Here is a 21,962-nt window from a genome sequence, read left to right on the forward strand (position 1 = left end):
ATCCGCAGATGGGGCACAACTGTGGTGGCTCTGGAACTGGCACTGGCTTCCTGGCTTGACTCTGAGAACAGCCACTCTTCCCCTTCTACCTTCTCTGGGCTTTCAGGCGGAGCCACTCCTCCTCAGTCTCCACCTCACCCCGATCGAAGGACCATCCCATTTTCCACACACAAGAAGAAAAATTAAAAAAACAGTCCTTTTCTTCAAAAAAAATATTCACCCGCATTACTGTTCTTGGCCTGCGTCTTGAAGGCGCTGTTTCCCACTTCCCTGACACCACGTGTGACCAGGATGACTGGTGGTGAAAATGAATGGAAATGAATGGAACACACAGGCAGTATTACAGGGTGAGACGCAAATGTGCTCGTTTTTCTTTTATTAAACAAAAGATTCACAAAACAAAATGGCGCGTTGGCCAAATAAAATAGACAGACAAGAAAATAACTCAAACAAGTATCATGCTGGTTCAAAACCAGCACGCGAAGCATTTGTTTCTTTTAATAATTATGTTACCTCTTCTTACTCCCATTCTGTACTCTTGAAAACTCCACCTTGTGCAGCCAAAGCTGCAGTTTCTTATAGTGGTGACCTCGATCACATTTTGCACGGGTTTATTAAATATGCGTGACTGTCAGCTAATTCAATAATTACTCGCCGACAGTCACGCACTGATTTTAAAACATGGATTACAATTCTGAAAGATTAGGATTATCAAGGAGTAAACCTGCAAGATGCTCTGCTAATCCATATTGAACATTTTATCTGGCTCCAATTCCACAACGCATTTATCCATGTAGATCAGTGATACTTAAAACACTTCATTAAACAGAATACATCTACTGGAGAACTTTGAGTCTATTGAGTTGTGTATAAACAGTACTGGGATACTGTTTTTTTTTTATTTTATTTATTTGGAATTGGCAATTATTTTTTCTCGTTTTCTCCCCAATTTGGAAAGCCCAATTCTCTTTTTTTTATTTCAACCTGGCTCACCACTGCCACCACTGCGCTGACTTGGGAGAGACGAATACGGACACACGCCTCCTCTGAAACATGTGCCACTCTGCAGGCCCGCCATACCTCAGAGCTACAGCGTCAGAGAACCAAGCAGCTTTGGGCCACTTACAGGCAGGCCCGCAGGCGCCCAGCCAGTCTACAGGGGTCGTTGGTGCGCGGTGAGCCGAGGACACCCTCCCCACCCGGGCGGTGCTCGGCCAATTGTGTGCCACCCCCTGGGAACTCCCGTCCACGGTCAGCAGTGGAATAGCCTGGACTCAAACCTCCAGGCTATAGGGCGGATGCGCCTCTCGGGAGCCCGGTTTTTGTTTTTTGAGACCTGTATTTCTTTTATGTGACAATGTTCTCATCGCATGTTGTGGGATGTGAATCTTCCTGGCAATTGTATTCTTACCAAGTGAGATTTACCTGCCCTAGGACTGTCCAAAGGTACAGCAGGTCTGCATTAAGCTACCTTCCTGAGAGGCTCCAGCTAATAAGGATAAACTCAAATGCATAGAATAGCATTTGTCATTCCAGCCTAAAATTAATCACGTATCCACAGTGGTGTTTAATTGAATACATTTTCTGATTTCTTTTTGATGGGACATATGTTGTCTATGAACATTATGAAGTGAGTTTCTTCAAATGAAGGTACAAAAAGACTTGAATATTTATACAGATAACTTGTGTAGAAATTGTAGTGAAAAATGTAGTGAAAAATTGGCTCTGGAGTTTTCATTTAGAAGACTGGACTAGACTTGATTTGACAGTAGCCTGAAGAAAAAAATACTAATCTTGAATGTAGTTTTGTTGAAATTGGAGTCCAGATTTCAAATGTTATGCAACATAACTTATCACTGTGAACAAAATGAAAGATGACTGCTTTTCATTTGAAGTTATCAGCAACAGTATTGCTAAAAATATTAAATTCATTTTCTGATTCATTAGTTTAGCAAAATACATTTAGAGATGTTGATTTATTTTGTAATGTTTTAATCTCTGTATGTCACAGACCAACAACAGATTAAAAAATAGAGCCATCAGTAGAACACCACAGCTTACCTTCTCAGTAAAAACATTTCTACACTATCCCAGGCACCTAGTATCTTGCACTAAATAATGCTCTAACCAAGTTTAATCTCAATTGGGTTTAAGTAATACACATACAGACAGGTGACTTCTTATATCCTTCAATTTAAAATGTTAAATAACTCAAAGAATGTCCTTATCACATGTCATCAGGACAAGCATCTCTCAAAGATGTATGTATAAATTTACATTAAATGTTACACACATACTTATGGACGATGCCTCTGCCTCAGTTTAAAAGATTTATCTTAAGTACATTTTTGGAAGACTTTGTATAAAAGTTAAAGTCTGTTATAGCTTAAAACTCATTTCCAAGTCTTTTTAACCCTAAGCAGAAATGTACTTCCTTTAAAGAAAAGTAAATCACAGCTAACTATTTTTGAGGCTTTATGTTTCTTAATAGCAACAACTTTATTTCCAAAACCAGGTCCCCATTGAGCATATGCCGGTCATTGTCTACAGAGCTGTCTGATCCAGGTTTAAGACCACCCCTTTAGTAAGGCTAAATGCCATTGGCTCTTCCATCCATCACATTGATAAACCAGTCACAAGAGCTGACATCAGAGATTAGGCCTGCTCAGTCTTTGTGCTCTTTGATCACTTAACTGAAGCAAGACTGACAGTCACATTAGTCTATGGGACAAAGTAAAAGGGAATTGGATTTTTTTTTTTGTGCTGAGGAGGGCATTTATCACTGTGAGATAGTGATTTAATTTGGGTGATGTATAACAGCCTTTACCCAGGCTGTTGAGGCCTAGTCTCTCGGTTCCTGCTGTGCTGCTTTTGCGTGGTTATTGACCTCCCCCATCTAAAACACGCTTCCTAGCATTAGCGGCTTCAGATTCAGGAAATGAGGCCAATTCATCACGGCTGACATTGCCTTTATTTACAAGTCCCGACCCCAGACAGCTACTTCATGTAAAATGTAGCTATAACGTTGTACACCGCTCTGTACACCTGCAGCCTTTTCAGGCGTAATAGAGATATATAGGATAATGTAAAGCGGACAGAATAATCCTGGTTTTATTACTACAGCAAATTGACAATAAAGCTATCTTGTGAGGGAAGAGAAAAGCTGTGTTGGGGTGAGATCTAACACTTACCTAACACCAGCATCTAATGTCTAACATTAAACTTATGCTAAGTATGATTTTCAAGGTTCTATTTTTCACAGAAAGTGAGGGGGCAGGGGGTCCTGTTGTTTTTGAGCTGGGGGAGGAGAGGGGGGGGGGGGCAATAGCAATTTTTCTTTATATATTAAGAAGGCTAGATGTTCAAAGTACCATTAAATAATATCTGGCAGCCCAACACAATCTAATATCAGTCAAGGCACCCTGTGGTTTTCTTTTGATTTTGTGACCATGAAGTGTGATGAATCAATGACCATGGTGAATGAAACCCTCCATTTATAAACAGATGTAAGACCCAATCTTGTGGTGCTGGTTTACGGGCATTTATTAAAACCAAACTTCAGTACAGTATACAATATGTTTATGAGATGTCCAGTACATTCAGCAACTGTGTTTTTGTGAAACCCATAGATCTGTAATATTAGGCCATAGTAGGAATGCATGAAGGGAACACAACAGGAATATTTTACTATGTTTACATGCACAAGGAATCGATCCTTTTGTAATTGAGTGTTTTAAAATCGGAAAACCAAATGTTCAGTGATTACATGTCAAACTCGGATTCGAAGGAAACGGCTTCAGAACATATGCAGTTGAATTCTGGTTTACATGCAGATTATGTAGAGCATTTGGGAATCAGTTTCTCAAATGAATAGCTTGAATCTGATTATATATAAACTGTTTTCACAATACGGTATTAAAAGCATACTTTCATTACTGTTCAACTCGTGCCACAGGAAAACCAGGCAGCAAATAGTGTGTGCAAACCAGTATCTTCATTGCACACGTGTTCTTTTTTCTGTGTAGACATCTGTCTATGCTGCTTTGTTTCTGGTATTTGTACTCAATACATATATTAATCAGATACACTATAGACAGCTGTGAGGTTGGTTTGCCAGCAATGCACCTGGATGTATTAAATCATGGCAGTTTTCTGTAGCAAAGACCATCAGCTGTGCCAAAATCATGTGGTTGTTGTATGATTTGAAAGACTAGTGGATTAGTTAACTATACCAACCGTTTCCCATCATCTGATTTTCTACTATAAACATGCTCATCCTTTTTTGTGAAGGACAGGTCATCCTTTGCCATATACTCTATTATTAGTTTCTTCAGTGGCTCCTGCACAGTTTGTTGGTTTCATGCATAGGATTAGCAGTTGAGTAAGGGGGGTTTGGGGGGTGGAGCAGATTTATGTTAGAAATATAGAATTCAAGAAATGTGTTTAAGCTCGTGAGGGTAATCAAGAAATCCGTTCCGGTGGTTTCATGTTGACAGCCTGAGACACACTTGATTGAATGATTGACACTGTGTTTTTTCAGGCGTGAAATCTGGGGAGCATTTTAATCATTTGTAAGCACAGGTGCTCAGCTAGATGATGTGTAACAGCTGACATATTGAGATGGGGTGAACAGTATTCCCATTGGCGGAAAGAATCCCCCACTGCTGCCCCTACCATTTTGATTGCTCCAATCCATTATAAAGCACCCTTCATTTGACTCCCCTCTCTTCCCTTAAACAGGAACTCATTAACATTCATGATATTTCAGGACAAAGATATCCTTGGTGGATTGCTTGCTCTAATTATCTCTTGACATTTATTGAAAGCTTTGATTAAACCCTGTCATAATGAATAACAGGCACAAGTTAGAGGACGGATTAAATGAGGCACATTTGTTGTTTTTTTGTATTTTATTTATTTATTTATTTTAATATGCTGTTGCCATTAACTGAATCAAATGGGGAGTTATTGGCGGTGTCAGTGATTTGTTGCAAGTCAGTTTGTACAGTAATAAAAAATATCCATATCTCATAACTTACTTTGTTTATTGATTTAATGTTTCAGACAGATTGCTTTTACTATTTATAGTCCAAGTTAAACAATATTAATGTCCCTGTTAGTAGCCAGATTATTAAATGTATGACATTGCTTAACTTAAATGTGTCTTGCACAATTAAAACATATTTGTAATTTAAATACACGCATTACATCTGGTTTCCATGGTTTTACACATTTAAGATTTTCAGTAGAAATTCTTCTACTGTTATCTTTCATTACTTTATTGACACCAATACAAACACAGGGGATGAGAGAAGACTCCAATTACAAAGCTGTTCAAGAGATTTCAGTCTTTTCTATAAGCTTAAAAACTAAAACTTTAACCAAGCTTCAGAATCACTTCTATGCTGTGCTGTAATACTTCTATCTTTTGTAGTCTTAAGTTTTCACAAATGAATTGCAGACATTTTCTCTTGTTTCCATTTGGGTCTCTTTCATGAGACATGATGAGTTCTTTATTGTTTGTTTTTATTATTACAGGCAAGCCAGTAATGATCATAACAGAATTCATGGAGAATGGATCCTTAGATTCCTTCCTTAAGGTAAGACATGTACAGTTTTTATCCATAAGCAACAGCAGGGAAATGAACAGAGCGGTTTTCAAAATCCAAATCAGCTGCATTGGCTACTTACCATGGCTTCCTGACAACGCTTCACCTGAAAAGCTGCCTGATTGGTAAAACTTGATCAGTAAAGCCATCTGTAAACGTACACCTTCACAGAGCACTGAGGTGTTTAATCATTGTTTCACAGATCGAAGTCAATATTCTGTGAAATTCTATCTACCAGAATGTCAACCAGTTTTAGTTTGGTAATACAACTGTAGCACTCATCTACTTCTATATCAAAGTGCAATAGATACGATCACTACTTAACACAAACCTCAGCATTCAAGCTGATCAGGCTCTACTATATTAGTACAGTTACTCTCCTCCCACCATTGCCAAATTTCATCACTGTATTCTGTAGTAACTTCATTATCCAAAACATTGCTAGTGCTTTTGTTGCGAGGATATCTTAATTACATATGTATAGAAATTAAAATGTAAAATAAAAGGATATGCTAAATGTATTATGGGTAATTGCTCATAATGCATTCTTCTGCATACATACAGATATGGCCAAAAGTTGTGCATCACCTAAAGACTAGGATTGAGGCATCATTTAATATATATATATATATATATATATATATATATATATATATATATATATATATATATATATATATATATATATATATAATGACCATAATGTAGATCTTTTATTTAACATCATGTAATCGAAGAAACAACAAAACGATATCGCAGTAGTGTACCAGTAGTAGTACAGTATGCCTTCAAAATATCACATTTTTAAATTTGTGTCAGTTTTGTGTGAAGCATATGGAACACTACAAAGTGGTATGTAATTCAATATGTTAACATCACATTATTCAGTAGGTTTCATACGACTTTTTATTTAATTATTTAATTATATAGGGTGATGCAAAACTTGTGGCCATAGCTATATATTTAATTAGGGGTTGGATCAATTAAGCATCAATCACAGGCAAAATCAAACATCTTTGGTTTTTTCAATATATTAAGACTTTTACAGTACTTGAGCAACTATTGACATCAGCCATGATTGATAAAGCAAGACTGCAAATTGAGTATTGGAGGACATCAGTCAGTGTGCCATCAGAGGAATGGGTCTGGCGATTTTCAATAGCAGAGCCCTTGAGACCTGCATATACCCCACATATCTAGGTTAGGAGATAAATAACAGGAGGGGTATAATACAAAAATAAAGAAAAACAGAAAAACCAACTACTGCCTGACAGATTCTGAAGTCACTGAAATCAGCCTATACCTCCTAATAGAGATCAGTTTAAAAAATACAGGAATTGATTCTTCAATGTTTCAAAAACATTTTGAAAATTATTTGGAATTATTATTATTATTATTATTATTATTATTATTATTATTATTATTATTATAACAACAACAGTTCACATTCCAATAGCGCCTTTCATCAAAAGCATCTGCAAGCGCTTTACACACACAAAGAAAATGGACAATTAACCATTAAATGAAAAGTCTAATACAGAGTTTGATAAAACAGAAATTTAAAAAGATTAAGATAAATAATGTGGTTTGCAAAAACAAAGCTAGTTTGTAGAAATAGAACAATTAAGAGTCTAAACCAAAATGTAATAAAATTAGAATTTAATAAAGGACAAAAATAAAATGTGGTTTTGATTGTAAAATATGAAAACTAAGATAATCTTGACTTCAAAACAGTAAGAGTCCAGCTTCCCTGACAGAAGAAAGCAGAGCATTCCATAATGTAGGAGCTTTACATGAAAAGGCCCTTCTTCCTGTATTATTTTTATTCACCCTGGAATAACCAGCAGCCCCACATCCTGTGATCTAAGAGTACGGTTAGGAGTATACAGGGTCAGTAATTTCCGTAAGTAACTGGGTGCTAATCCATAAGTAACTGGGTGCTAACCATCTTATAAGTTAAAAGCAAAATCTTAAAATCTATTATACACTGCACAGGTAGCCAGTGCAAATATACCAAAACAGGAGTAATATGTTAACCTTTTCTGGTTCTAGTCAGAATGTTAGCGGCAGTGTTCTGAATGAGTTATAAGCGAGACACCACACGTTTTGGGATACCAGAGAAAAGTGCATTACAATAATCGATTCTAGATTAAACAAAGACATGCATTCGTCTTTTAGCATCAGGTACAGAAATATTAAGTCTAAGTTTTGCTTTATTTTTCAAATGAGAAAAGGATACTTTAGGAACTTTCCTAATATGAATCTCGAATTATAGAGCAGGGTCAAAGATGACTCCCAACTGGCTAAATTCAGGTTTCACTTCTGATGAGAGACTGATAAAGTCTAACGCAAGTAAACTGACATTTTGTAGTTAGTTCTGAGACAATTAGCATTACCTCTGTTTTATAAGAATTCAACATTAAAAAGTTCTGACATCCAACACTTGATATCAGCAAGACAAGCAGATAATAACACCCCAAAACCCCAGAAGTAAGTCCTGAATTTAAAAACAATTATAACTGAGTATCATCAGCGTAGCAATGGAAGTTCAGTGCATGTCTGCACATAATGCCACCTAAAGATGACATATATAATGGAAATAAAAAAGGACCTAAAATAGAGCCCGGTGGAGCACCGCAGACAACTTCAGACAATGACGATTTCACCTCCTCAACAGAGATGAACTGAAACCTATCGGAAAGATAAGACCTGAACCAAGACACCTCCTGACAATCCCACTGAGATTTCAATACGATTTAATAAAATGAAGTGGTCCACAATATCAAAAACAGCACTTAGATCTTGGCGAACATTTCTAAAATTGAGTGTAAGCCTGAGTCAGAGCTTATCAACAAATCATTTTCTACTCAGGGCTGTCTCGGTGCTATGTACAGCATGAAATCCAGAGTGACATTTTTCATATATGCTTTTATTTTTTAGAAAATAGTAATACTAAAGAAATCAGTACACCTTTGAATCTAATGGATAAAAAACCATAATCCTTAACAATCTGCATAAGATCTCATCACCATAAAAGTAATGTAAAAATGCTCCTTGTCAACACATTGATATTAAGTTAGAGCAGTAAGACCCACCACGTTGGTGAATTATCAGGGATTATAGTGCGGGTTGGCATAATGGGGCCCATTACTTAATATGATACATAATCCCTGGTACAGTAAATCCCTGTGTTCGGTCATATTGCCGAATGACAACCTGCCTTCATTTTGCACATTATTGTAGGCTACTATTTTCAGCTCCAAAACACAGTAAATGAAAAATACAATAAATGAACAGCTCCCTGTATGCAACTATAAAGAGACTTTAGGGACTGCCTTTTCAGGATGGTTCAAATGTGGTTGAAAGTCATCTAATTATTTTTGCCAAACATTGTCAATTTCTAATTTAGGAGAGCGTGAGCAGTACATACAGTAAATAGAAATCGTTATTCATGCAGTGTAAAATACTTTAATACAGAATACATTTGTAAGCAGATTCAATTTATAATATAACTGTTAATCCCTTTTTACTAAAAACTCAACCAATGGAAACTACCTTGCTTGTTCTTTCATAGTTGTCAGTTGTTGTTGTTCTTAGTTCTTGTTACCTCAAAAGTTTTTTAATGTGCTTTAGATCTATATTTTATGAACACCGCCAGAGCTAAAATAACAATTACTGTGGCAAGCTAGTAGCTGGAGATTTAAAGCTTGTTTTTCCCTATTCTTCTCTTGTGCAGAAGCATGATGGACAGTTCACAATGATTCAGCTGGTCGGAATGCTGAGAGGCATTGCCTCTGGAATGAAGTACCTGTCTGACATGAACTATGTGCACAGGGACCTTGCAGCCAGGAATATTCTTGTTAACAGTAACCTTGTGTGTAAGGTGTCTGATTTTGGCCTATCCAGAGTGCTCGAGGATGACCCAGAGGCTGCCTACACTACAAGGGTAGGTTTTCATTCAGTCATTCAGTCCCCCCTTTCCCAAAATGAACTGGTGTCTCATTCAGAGACTGATCATATTACTACTGTGTGTAGTAATATGATCAGTCTCCTGGGTTAAAGTGGAGAGGCGACATTTGAACTGGTCATTTCAAAGTGGGGGAAAAAAGGCACAAACTGAAACAGACCAGGCGTATCACCTTCCTTTCAAGAGCGTTCTGTTTCTGCCCCTCAGTCGTTTACTGTCAGATTAGTGTTCTTTCTCACAACATTTGCGGTACTTACATTTCAACATCACCGAATAACATGTCTACCTCTTGATTTAAGATTGAGTTCTCACCGATTCTAATGCTGGCGCTGGTCAATGGTTGCCATGTGTTTGGGGCTCAGCTTTTCATTTTCACACACTTGATTAATATCATTTAATTAAACTAAATGTTGTGTTGTAAATAGTATTTGAGATGTACTTTATTATTATTGTTTCACAACCGACTACATTGCTTTCTGAGAAGCTCTGAAATGTTCAGTATGAAAGGCAGATTTGTTTTTACTCTAGAATGGCAAATTTGTTAATTGAAAACCAGTTCACGTGCGACTGAGCGAAGAACACCTTCTGTTCCATATCCATCACATGGAAATTACTTTTAGTTTCAAAAGGCCCTGGGTTGTTATGAGACGAATGGTCCAGTGTTGTAAATAATTTTATCACATTGGCTAACAGATTAAGCTACATGGCCCCTCATCAAAATCAGTGAAACAAAAATAGCCCAAAAGCTGGAAAGTTAATCAGTTTTTATTCAAGAAATACATATTGTATGCCATTTTTGTCAGCAGCTCTAGGGGCTTTTTAAGATTGAAGAGACATTGCCCTGTTCAGGTCTAGACAACCTCAATTAAACCTAACACATGGAATTTGTAAGGCTTTCTTTGGCTCGTTAACCAAAACTTTTTTCCTGTTTTCATATTGTGTAGGTGTGACATCTTAACTCTTTGCTTAAAAGAAACATCCACAGTATTAAAGCATTCAAAGGGAAGATACATATGTTAGTATAAAAGCCTATCTTGGCTGGAATAAATTATGAGCTGTCGTTGGAAAAGCTGATCACAAACCTATTAGGTTGGAAACCTAAACTGACAAATGTAATCAGTAAATATCCAACATTGGATTATTTTATATAGGGTTTATAAAGGGTTAGTGTACAAAACTTGACCCTCTTTTGTCAATGGAGAAATCAGGTTTAGCTGTTTGGTTTTACCAGTGAAGACACAGTGGGAGAAAAAGTATTTCCCTTTAGAAACACAGCCAAATATATAGACATTAAGCTTTGTCTTGTACTTTTTAGGGTGGGAAAATACCCATCAGATGGACTTCTCCAGAGGCCATTGCCTACCGCAAGTTTACTTCAGCCAGTGACGCCTGGAGTTATGGCATCGTCATGTGGGAAGTGATATCATATGGAGAGCGACCGTACTGGGAAATGTCCAATCAAGACGTGAGTACCAAAGTCCTTTCTAGAATGAGAAAGTTGGAAATTCCCAAACTTGTCCATTACAAGTGGAAATAAATAAATGAACACAATCCTGAGTTTGAGTTACCAAATGCCTTTCATCAGTAAAATCTCGCTGGCAGGGGTTGCCTCTTTATTAAAGTATGGTACCACAGGGCATTTACAAGACTCCAATTTTTCTATTTCTCGATATTCTGATACGTGTTTCCTGAACCACCACAGGAGGTTCCCCATATTAGATTTTGACAAATTGCTCACCATTAATGCATGGTGGGGACCCTATTCAGAAGAGACTGGAGGACAGAGTTGGCAGTGTGTGATCTGTAGAATTTCCCTGTAGGGAAACCACTAAATACAAAAAAAAACACCTGCACTATGCATGCAAATTAGAAACACACTGCTTTCCTCAGCTTCCACAACACCGCTATCTCATACAGTCCTGCACACTTTTGTATTCACATTGAGAGGCCCCTGCAACAGGTCTCATGATGTTTTTTTTTCTTTTGAAATACCTAGCTTTCCACCAGGGTATTATCAATTCACTGAGCTATACGTCAGCCTCAATTTTTGCACATACAGTCTCAGTATATCAGAATGCATGTTTTTGCCAAGGTATGATCGAATGGAACACATAGGGGAATAAAGTAAAATAATAAAAACATGCAATTAAAAAAAAAATAAAAGATTAAATATGTTGAGTTCCAAATGTTTGGAACTTAGATCCTTTGTGAGTCAACACGGAAAAGAACATGTTCTTTTTTGTTTTAAGGTGACGGAGACTAAGCCCTTTGTAAATTTTCCATATGTTGTAAAATAATTTTAAACTCATGTTATATACTAAGGTCTGGGAAAAGGGATATTTATAGTAGCTGAAAATTTCTGTAAACATATAGAGGGATAGGTGTGTCAAATGTAGCAAGCATTTTGTGATTTATATAACTAGAACATTTGTTCAAAGCTCTATGTAGCATCCTTAATCAGTTAAAGGTTCTAACAGTGATCCTTTAGATGGGTAATATACAATACTTTACACCAGCACACACTGCACATACCCAGAGCAATGCTTCAATAGGGATTATGCATTCTGCACAAACTTGTTTCAAGTAAAAAAAAAAAAAAAATTGAATAATTGAAACCCCTCTAGGTAAGAATATGAACTCTTTTTTTGTCACTGTTTGATAACTTCCCTGATGCAGGAAATGAAAAGCATTTGTAATAATACAGGCATGTGGTTTGTTCAAACACATTTGTTTCGTCCCAGCTAAAACATTTTGGAAAAAAATGTATTTATCTGGTATACGTATTACATATAAATTAAAATAAATGAAAAAATTACACACCTATTACAAATAAAAAACAATCACTCAATCCCACATTGTGCTTGAATTGCAGAGATAATAGAAAAATAGGTCTTGCTGGATGTTAATAGAATATTAAATTGGCATTTGACGCAAGCTTCACATTTATTTACCTTGTAGATTTAACCCTTAGCGGTCCATTTATTCTGCGCATGTCAGACGCGTCAGGTCCAATTTATTTTCACACGTGCAGTTTATTTTAGACGCGCTGTTTAAAAGTATTTTTTTCACAGTAAAACAGGTTTAAAAGGCACTGCATATCAACAGGACACTCAGTACTGCATCTCCAGCCCCACCCCACCCCTTGTTCGCTATATTTTTAAAATGCCTCTTAATAATAGTACATACCGATAAATCATCTCTTGATCACTCATTTTATCACCAAACTCCTCAATAATGTGATCCAAGTCGTTATTTTATTACTATAACATCTAAAAAAAGCTCTGCAAATGTCTGTGATGTTCTTTGAGCGCTGGATGCAGAAGCAGCTATCTTGTTTGTTTATGTCCGTGTTATCTATGCGGTGTCAGGTCTATCAGTATTCATGAGATACGCCCTTTTTTTCGGCTTCTCTCGGCTCCTATCGGTCTCACTCGGCCATTGAATGGTTTTCTCTGCTTTTTCCGGAGAAAAAACGACTAGAGACCTGTTTTTTGCGTCTTTTTGATGATGTCGGACAGGGTCCGACATTGGACCGGAAAGGGAAAATTGCGATGTCGGACCAGGTCCCACATAGGACCGCAAAGGGTTAAACATTCTTGCGGAGAAGCCTTCAACTAAATACATTTGTCTCCATCTGTCTCCTTAGGTAATAAAAGCAATAGACGAGGGCTACCGCTTGCCTGCACCCATGGACTGCCCAGTCGTGCTGCACCAGCTCATGCTGGACTGCTGGGAGAAGGGGCGCAGTGACAGGCCCAAGTTTGGGCAGATTGTCAACACCCTCGACAAGCTGATCCGAACCCCCAGCAGCCTGAAGCAATTAGCCAACAGTTCAGTGTGGTAAGAGACTGCAGGGCCATCAGTATGGAAGCACGTTTTGCCATTGCTGCTCCAATTAGAAACGGGGTGCATAACTATTTTCACTTTGAGCATCCATCACTTCCAGTCTGAACCAGATGTGAATATTTATTCAGCAATGTATTTGCCACTATTAAAGCAGAGGTTTTTGGGTTACATCTTGGCAGATGTGCTATGAAACATTTCTTTATGTGCAGTAGTGGATCTTGGTGGGAGTAAAGGATTTGAGAGTGGGTTACAGTTAACTGAAACCCTTTACCGAAGATGTTTTAGCTTAATCTCACTGGGCAACGTTTCTGTCGTGATGAAATCCGACAGGGGCTGTCAGCTTAAATACTGCAGATACAAAGAAACTGTCTACCATTATAGACCGTGTACTACCGAGCTATTGAAAATCCTGTCTGAAATAGATAAATACTACTTAGAAGGAACTCTCTGAAAAAGCAGCTTGTTCAGACTCCTGAGATTTCACTATGAATCACTGAAGCTCTTAGATACAAAGAATAGGGTGTTATGGTGGACTGGCAAAAACAGATTAAGAATGTATTCTAATCTTCACATCCATATTTTGTGAATTGAATCCAGTTTTTCTCTATTTGGTTCTTTGTGAACAGATTATATCGCAACTGACACCTTCCTTGGCATGGAAGATACAAACTAAATGCTTTTTAAAACCCACAACATTTTGATTCCTGCCATCTTCAGGTAGCATAGATGAAATTAGGCTTACAGTAGATATACAGACAATCTATCACATGAGAAAAAACTAAAACACTTGTCCCTCTGATAAACTTTCCAGCAACTCAAGTTGACATGGTTTGAATTGTAAAATTGATCGCAGAAATATTTCTGTTGCCACCACTGCCACCTTTGTATCCTATCTGCTTAAGTTGTTACTGGGATGTAAGCAGATACAGTATACAAATGGCTGAAGTTGGGCTGACATGACAGATTCTGTCTACTGTATGTGCCTAGAAGCTCCTTGCATTGAGTCTCATCCAGTCAGAGGGCTGAAGGGAACACTGGATACACTGGGTGTCAGCAGAGGTTCTATTGAATTTTGTATCTGTAGAGCAGGTAATTTGTTCAGGTTGAAAGATAGTTCAGTAGGTCCGGGTTATCACAGTCCTATTCTTGTAGATACTCAGCCACCAACAATGAACATTCTTGTGATCTCCTCTTCGCAGGCAAGACCCTACGACACCAGACTTCACTGTCAACACTGTTGAAGAATGGCTGGACGCCATCAAGATGGGCCAATACAAGGACAACTTTTCCTCAGCGGGCTACGTCTCGCTGGAGTCAGTGCTGTACATAAGCATCAGGTAGGAAAGAACTCAACCTTGATCGAACAGACCCGTATTTATTATTTTGCTATGCTTGTTTTGTTACATAATGTCAGATATATAGCAGGCTTGAGGACACTTATTTGCTCACTTGCAATACCAGAACAAATGGGGTAGGGATTTCACTCCTTGTACCTCAAACTCTACTAACCCCCTGAACTGCAGATCTGTATAATCTCCTTAACAATACAATGTAAAGTATTAAAACCAAGCCCATTCAAAATAAATGTTTGATATTTGTTTGTGTTTTTGTTAGAAAGTGAGGGTAAAGCAAAATTATCTTAAAAGTATATATGGCCAATGAAAATCTACTAATTGTCCTTAAAATTACAAAATACTAAAACAAAATACTAAAACACATTCAAACTGCATTTATCTTGGGTAGGCAGTATTTCAGTTTGCACTTGTTGTTGAGCCAGTGGTACTCTGAACTGTTTACCATTGGTGATTCGTGACAACTGATAAATGTAGCTGTACCACTTTTTAGTTTCGACAAAACATTAGCTTGCTTGTATGCCCAGAGTCGACCGTAAACAGCATGGGGTTAAGTGCCTGGGTTATAGCACAGCAGGGGCCCTGAAACTCAAAGAATCCTTGGTAATTTAACAGATCAGATATGACACTGAGACTGAACATTAAGGACTTTGAAAACGGTCACAGAAAAGATGTTCAACAAGATAGCCAATTGTAATTGTATTTATATGCACAATGCCATGAATCTTTTATGTCATTTTTTTTGTCGCCTTTGTGTTTGGCATCTCTAACTGGGAATAATTTGTAGCTCATTTTTATGCCATTCTTTATGCCAAGTATGAAGGGGAATTATCTGACAACGGGCTGGGGGCACAATGCACTCAAGTACAATGCTTTAGTGCAATGTGAGTTATGTGTCCCAGCAGTGGGGAATTTGGCACGTGTCCATACCTCAATTACACTGGCATGTAGGGACTGGAACTCCAGATCTCCCACATTGCTTAAGCATGCCATGCAACCGAATGGACAGCAGAATCTTCGGTCCTTACCAGCAGGGGCTACGACTTGGCAAAATATGGAGAAAAGGGGGAAAAAAGTGCCATGAGTACTCATGCTAAAAAGTCTATTGTCTAAAAGTCTAAAAACGATTGAAATTCATGCATGGTAAATATGTAAACACCCCAAAGCACTCGCAGAAGACGTTTTATTTTTGTGTGGCAACAGAGAACTTCCCAGTACATTCATGATTATGTGGCCTGTTGATGAACAGTAACTGACTAACCAATGTTTTTGAATGTTTATTTGCAGTGAGCTGGGTAAACTGGGAATTGCATTAGCCGGCCATCAGAAGAAGATCCTCTCCAGTATAGAGAGCCTCCAGACACAAGGAACACATCTTCAAGTATAACATTACATCACCTAGCGATATGATCCTCAAAGAACAAACACTAAATGAACTCAACAAGATGCTTGTTATTCCTAATTACCAGCTTCACCAATCAAACTGTTTTGGATATAACTCATCTTCAGCACTCTGGCTTCCGTGCACTTAAAGCCACAGTAACAAAAGGAGTAAAAGGCTGATCTATATTAGGTCTCTCTGAAGACTTCAGAGGAAAATACTTTAAGTTTCACCATTATGGAAATTAGTGTATCGTAGAATGCTCAACAAATTGCCTGTTTTAAATTTCTTTTAAATTTTGAATCAAGCTAAAAGAGTCCAGGAAATACCTGCCCGATTCTTTGTATTCAAGAGTGCACACAAGTGAAGCTCGACTAGATATCCTGAATTGGACCTGATTCCATAATATCATCGCACCAGATAGCCCCAGTCCTGCGTATCGGAGAAGTGGTAATCTGCTCCCTGCGAAGGATTCTTGGTTCTGACCTTGATAAACATGTGTTGTTTAAAGACTTTCCTGCTTAGAGACTGCTGTGAATTGAAAGATACGCCCTTCTATTACAAATGAAAGGTGTTTATAGTAACATGAATGCAGCCATTGGTAGCTGACTTTGTATCTGGTTGATCATCAAAGTTTTATAAATAATTAGGATAAAAACAAGAGGTTCTACATTTACTCTCTTATGAAATGTGAGAAAGAAAAACTGAAACAGTAGTTGTATCTTTCAAGCTAAAATTTACAATAATAGTGAGTGTTTTTTTTTTGTTTTTTTTAATTGAAGTGTATGCCATGTTCTGTATATTGCAATGCTTTCATATTACCAGCCACACCACCTCAAATTACATCGTCACTGTGTAAGAGTTTCTCAACTAATATGAATTAAAGGGAATGTATATAATGATAAAACACCTACTAAAATCACATAATCCTGAGACCCTGAAACAAATTACTACCCAGAACTGTAATAGTAAAACAAACAGAAAAAAAACTTAAAAGGGTAGTTCACCTTCCTTAGATATCTGCAACATATGGAAATGGCCATAGTTTACAGTTGCGTTACTCTGAAGAGCCTCCTTATAGAAGCATTAGCAATCACAGTTATGTCCCTAGTTTATTCACAGTTGGATCTCTTATTGTCAAAAGAAGTTTAACTGTACCAAATTATAAAACTGTGATTGCAAAACTACTGATAAAAGGAATGATACATAACTATTGATTGTGTTGCTAATTTCAGTGTCATCACTATAAAAATCCTGGGGACTGTTGGACGGGGGCTCATTAGTTAAGAGATGAACCAGGAATGACTGCACCTGCCCCCGTGTCAACATGGTGTACTGATGCAACATGGTCTATTAGTGGACTTACAGCACTTAAGGAAATGTAGTGCTTTTCACCCTCATGCCCTGGATGCCGTCCCTTAAGGAGCATCATTGTATGGGGGCAGGGCCTTTCTTGCTAACAAGAATTTCTGCTCAATAAGCTACCAAAATTTCCTTCAAAAAAATCCATGATGTAAATAAATCATCAGACCCCAAAGTAAATTAAATAAAGACAAGCGGCTCCACTGCAACAACACAGACATCTTGTAGATCCAGTTGTGGTTGCTATTAATCACCTTTTAGACTAAAACCTAATAGTTGAATCCACGTGTGATCACGGTCTTGTGGCGGGTCTAACTGTAGTCCTTATCCACTAATGGATGTAAAGCCTTACCACTACACCAACTTTATAATCATGCAGTGAAATATCATGATGAAATGAGGCTGGAGAATTCAATACATTAATTAAATGTTCACATTTTGTCTCTTAAAAGTAAACCCACAAGGTAATGTAGCTCCCTATGTTTTTTTTAGGTTCTTCTATAGATTTGAACTGAGAAACAAAATGAGTGCTGTCTTCTTTTTTTATTACTATAACAGCACACAGATATTAACAGTCTAATAAAAACAAAAACTTGTACCATATTGTAAAAAAAAAAAATATGTACAGTGTTGTTGATCTAAAACCATAGAATGTGTATAATTATTAACTTTTATTTAGAAAAACAGATTTCCAGTAAAAAAAAGGACAGAAAAATACTTATTTATTATGAAAGTGTTGCTAAGGCATGTTGATTTAGGAAGCTATTTTGGGAGACAGCTTTGATTGACTTTACAGAGGAGGATAAACTATACTTTATACTATACAAGGCTGCAAAAACATTATTAACACACAGCAGCTGTGACTGCTCAGCTGGTCCCCCCACAGATCTCAAATCTTCAATCTGGAATATTTTGAATATACAATATCAGCCCACTTTGGTTGACAAAATGTTAGAATTACTTAAAATAATGTACATATTTAATCCTTGTAGAAAATATTGTGCAGTATTGAAATGTGTTTACGAAAACAATCTTCTATGAGTACTTTGGTCTTTTACTGTTTGTATGCAAGCAAACAGAAGTAAAACTAAAAAAAAAAACAGCTACATTTGTTGGGAAATCTGGATGCAGAATAAACTTGTCATAAAGTAATCACATTTTTAGATAAATGTAGACTCCAAAAGGAGCCACTGTTGTGTCCCATCTTGTAAAATATTCCAGAAACAATTACAAGGATTACCATTACTTTAAAGCTCAGTTATGCTTCGCTAAATCTTATGAAAACTATCTGTGTGTGGCTGTGAAACATTATATTCATCTGACTTATTTGTGGGCAATTGAGCAATCTGTGGAACGGATGCAGATTTCCCTAAATAAAAAGCAGGCTCATAACAAATTTACCAGCTGCTGTAAAGGCCAAGGGTCTAATACTTGTTAGAAATGCATAGTGTGCATAAAACAGTCTGCTCTAGGTTTTAACTGAGAAATGTCAAGGGGCAGGATTTTCAAGAAATCGGTATGTAGCATTCATTTTGGCATTTTCAAGAGCTTGCTATTCCTATTTCGTTATTAAATAATCGTCCTAGATTTCCGAAATTATGTTGATTTAAGAAATAAATGTGACTATTTATTTTGTTTGCGTGGGAATAAATAAAGCAAGTCCGTGTTGTCATAATTTATCAGGAGTTAATTTGCACTTGGAAAAGGAGGGTTTTAATTAACAAAACACTATAACTCACCTTGAAACAGAAATTTAACAGACTGTGGCTGTGACGCCGACGATACAGAGACTACCTAGATAATTCACTTTTATATACTTGTGGTTATGAATGAGACTTGTTCACTAGTTTTAACAATTTGTAACCTTAGGCCCGGAACACACCCTTTGACGTTGCAGGAAGGGAGGCATGGATGCATAAAGTACAGTGGCAATGGGGCGAATCAATAGGCAATCAATAGAAAACATAAGGCTATGGCAGTAATAAATATCTACAATTTTGGCTAAAACTTAAGGCGACGTGATCATGGAAACCACATGACTGGAGACATGCATGTATTCTCTCTTTATTAAACACACACACAAACACACACGGTATTCCATTGGTTTGTATATAATGTCTGTGCCGCTATTTTTCTGAAAACAAGACCTGACAGCCCCACATTGTACTTTTTAACTATTAGACGAAATATTTACAGAATACTTCTGCTGTAATCATGATTCATTTATTATTAATAGCGTTATCATTGAATTATACCAAATCACATTTTTTATTTACAATGAAGGTAACCTATACTGTGTCGCCCAAATGCTTATAAAGTCAGCAAAAACATGTTTTCCCTTCGTTGTAAATAAAACTGATTCGGAATATTTAAATTTTAACGCTGTTAATAATAACTTTTTATTTATTATTTTCTCTGCGGTCTGGATTTGAACCGCTGACCTTCGGAACTACGGTTTCGCTAAAGGGGACTCCCCCTTAACGGGTTTGTAGTCAATGTCTTTATGCAGACATACAATGTGTCTGTCCAGCCATCAGGGGTCATTCATTACAAACTACAAACACAAATGACACTTCAAATTTATTTATTTATAGCCTACAATTGTACATACTGAAATGCATACAAAAGCAGATTTACATTTGACTGCTGCTTGCAGGTGAGAGAGCTGTCTAGCTGTACGCTATTAGTTTCCATAACAGCGAATTAGGCTTCCATTAATTTTTCTTGATCTCATTAACATGCATTTTGATTAACGATTTCCCTTTATTTAGTCGTTGAGGCAGGAAGTGATGTATGTGACATGCGACAAATTATGCTTTTAAATGAGAAATGCGTTCATTAACGGCCTCATCGACTTAAGTTCAAAGCATTAACGGATTGATTTAATTAACACATTTTGTTTGAAAATCACTTGCTACTAAAGCTGTCATTACTATACCATGAGTTCGATACAATAACAGTGTTTTTTGAAAATCCTGCCCAAGGTTTGCTACCGTGAGCCACTATACATGTATTATAGATATCACGCCACATGTATACAGTCCTGGAAATTGTACTGATAATGTTGAAGCTGCAAGCTTTGTTTTATGCATCTTTTTTTTTTCTAACCCAATCACCAGCTGTAAACGTGTATGCTTCCCCCCTTTTATTAAGAAATAAAATGTGCTGTGCTCATGTGTTGAGTGCTCATAGCCCCTTTCTTTCAACCTTGGAGAGACGGAAACAAATGAGTAGAGCTTGTCCCTAACCAGAAAAAGTGTTTTTTATTAAAACAACAACATAAGCTGGGACAACACCAAAGCAACTTTATTGCGTGAAAAGTTGCACAACCAAGTTGTTGGTAACCACTGAAACCTGTTATGCGTGGTGGGCAGTTGAAATAGCATACTCCGGAACAGGACACTTACAGTACAAGCTGTTCGAAAGTGGAATCCTACTCTATCCTTCATTAATACACCCTTAAACAATATGTTGTGCTTCCAAAGAGGGTAGGAGTGTATATAACACCTGTACAATGTTTTTTCTTTTGGCAGATTTGTAGTTGGTAAATTACAAATCTAAAACAGTTTCATCAGAGGCCGAAGCATCACTGCTATACATGTTATTTATAACTTACAATTGTATTAAAGGGGTGGAAAAGGGGGTGCATACTTTATTTACGGACCAATATTCTTTCTCCAAAATACACGAGTTTAAAATCATCCCACTCTACCATAATTGTATGATTAGCTGACCTTCCAAGACAAAGACTAAATTCAGTGCCATAGTTGTGGAAAAAAAGTTCATAGTTGTAATATAATTAGCATTACCGGTAGAAAGAAGGTTACCTCGTCATGTCTGTGTTATTTTATTGTATATTTTGGTTATTAAAGCTCACCTAAAAACTGTCTCCAGTTGATAATAAAGACAAGATGAAACCCCAGGCTTTGTTCTGCCACTATTGTAAAGGTTTCCTGCTCATTATTTTGGAGAGTTTGGTTCTCTGTTCTGTTGTACCCTGTGGACATTTGTTCATCCATGGCTGGCTCGTACATGCTAGCTAAAGGTGTGTTCATTTTGAACTTCATGTTGCAGTAATAAATATGCTAATATTTTGTATTTCTCACCTGAAGGCTTTGTGTGTCACTCCTTATTTCAGTATGTTGTGTTTTTCCTTGCCACCAATATTTACTAATAAAGCATTTGATATGTTACTGTATTTCTCATTTCCATGGCAAACTAAAAATGTTATGTGGAGAAAGTTTATTGGTTAGTGAAATACATTCTTCCAGTTGATTAAAGACACAGGATATGTCAATACAAGAATCAATGTGTTTAAAAAACAAACACTTAAGGGCCTTGTTTTGCGCTACACAAAAATAAGAAAACATTTTTAGCAGAAATGCATCAGACTAAACAGGTAAGATAAACACGATTTACACAAGACCTCCCATTGTTTTACTGAA

General features: G+C 37.1%; 1 protein-coding gene across 1 annotated transcript in view; it reads left to right on the forward strand.

Moving 5' to 3' along the window:
- The window catches only part of LOC117417233 (ephrin type-A receptor 3-like), a 158,617-nt gene extending 136,989 nt beyond the window's left edge, over positions 1-21,628 (forward strand). The window contains exons 12-17 of the mRNA XM_034029216.3: positions 5,539-5,600; positions 9,346-9,555; positions 10,892-11,041; positions 13,223-13,416; positions 14,622-14,759; positions 16,062-21,628. Of these exons, the coding sequence (XP_033885107.1) occupies positions 5,539-5,600; positions 9,346-9,555; positions 10,892-11,041; positions 13,223-13,416; positions 14,622-14,759; positions 16,062-16,161 (854 nt within the window). The 3' untranslated portion in view covers positions 16,162-21,628. The remainder of the gene's footprint in view (positions 1-5,538; positions 5,601-9,345; positions 9,556-10,891; positions 11,042-13,222; positions 13,417-14,621; positions 14,760-16,061) is intronic.
- The last annotated feature ends 334 nt before the right edge of the window (positions 21,629-21,962 follow it).

The sequence above is a fragment of the Acipenser ruthenus genome, chromosome 12 (genome assembly GCF_902713425.1).
Source record: "Acipenser ruthenus chromosome 12, fAciRut3.2 maternal haplotype, whole genome shotgun sequence".
In the NCBI taxonomy this organism is placed as follows: domain Eukaryota; kingdom Metazoa; phylum Chordata; class Actinopteri; order Acipenseriformes; family Acipenseridae; genus Acipenser; species Acipenser ruthenus.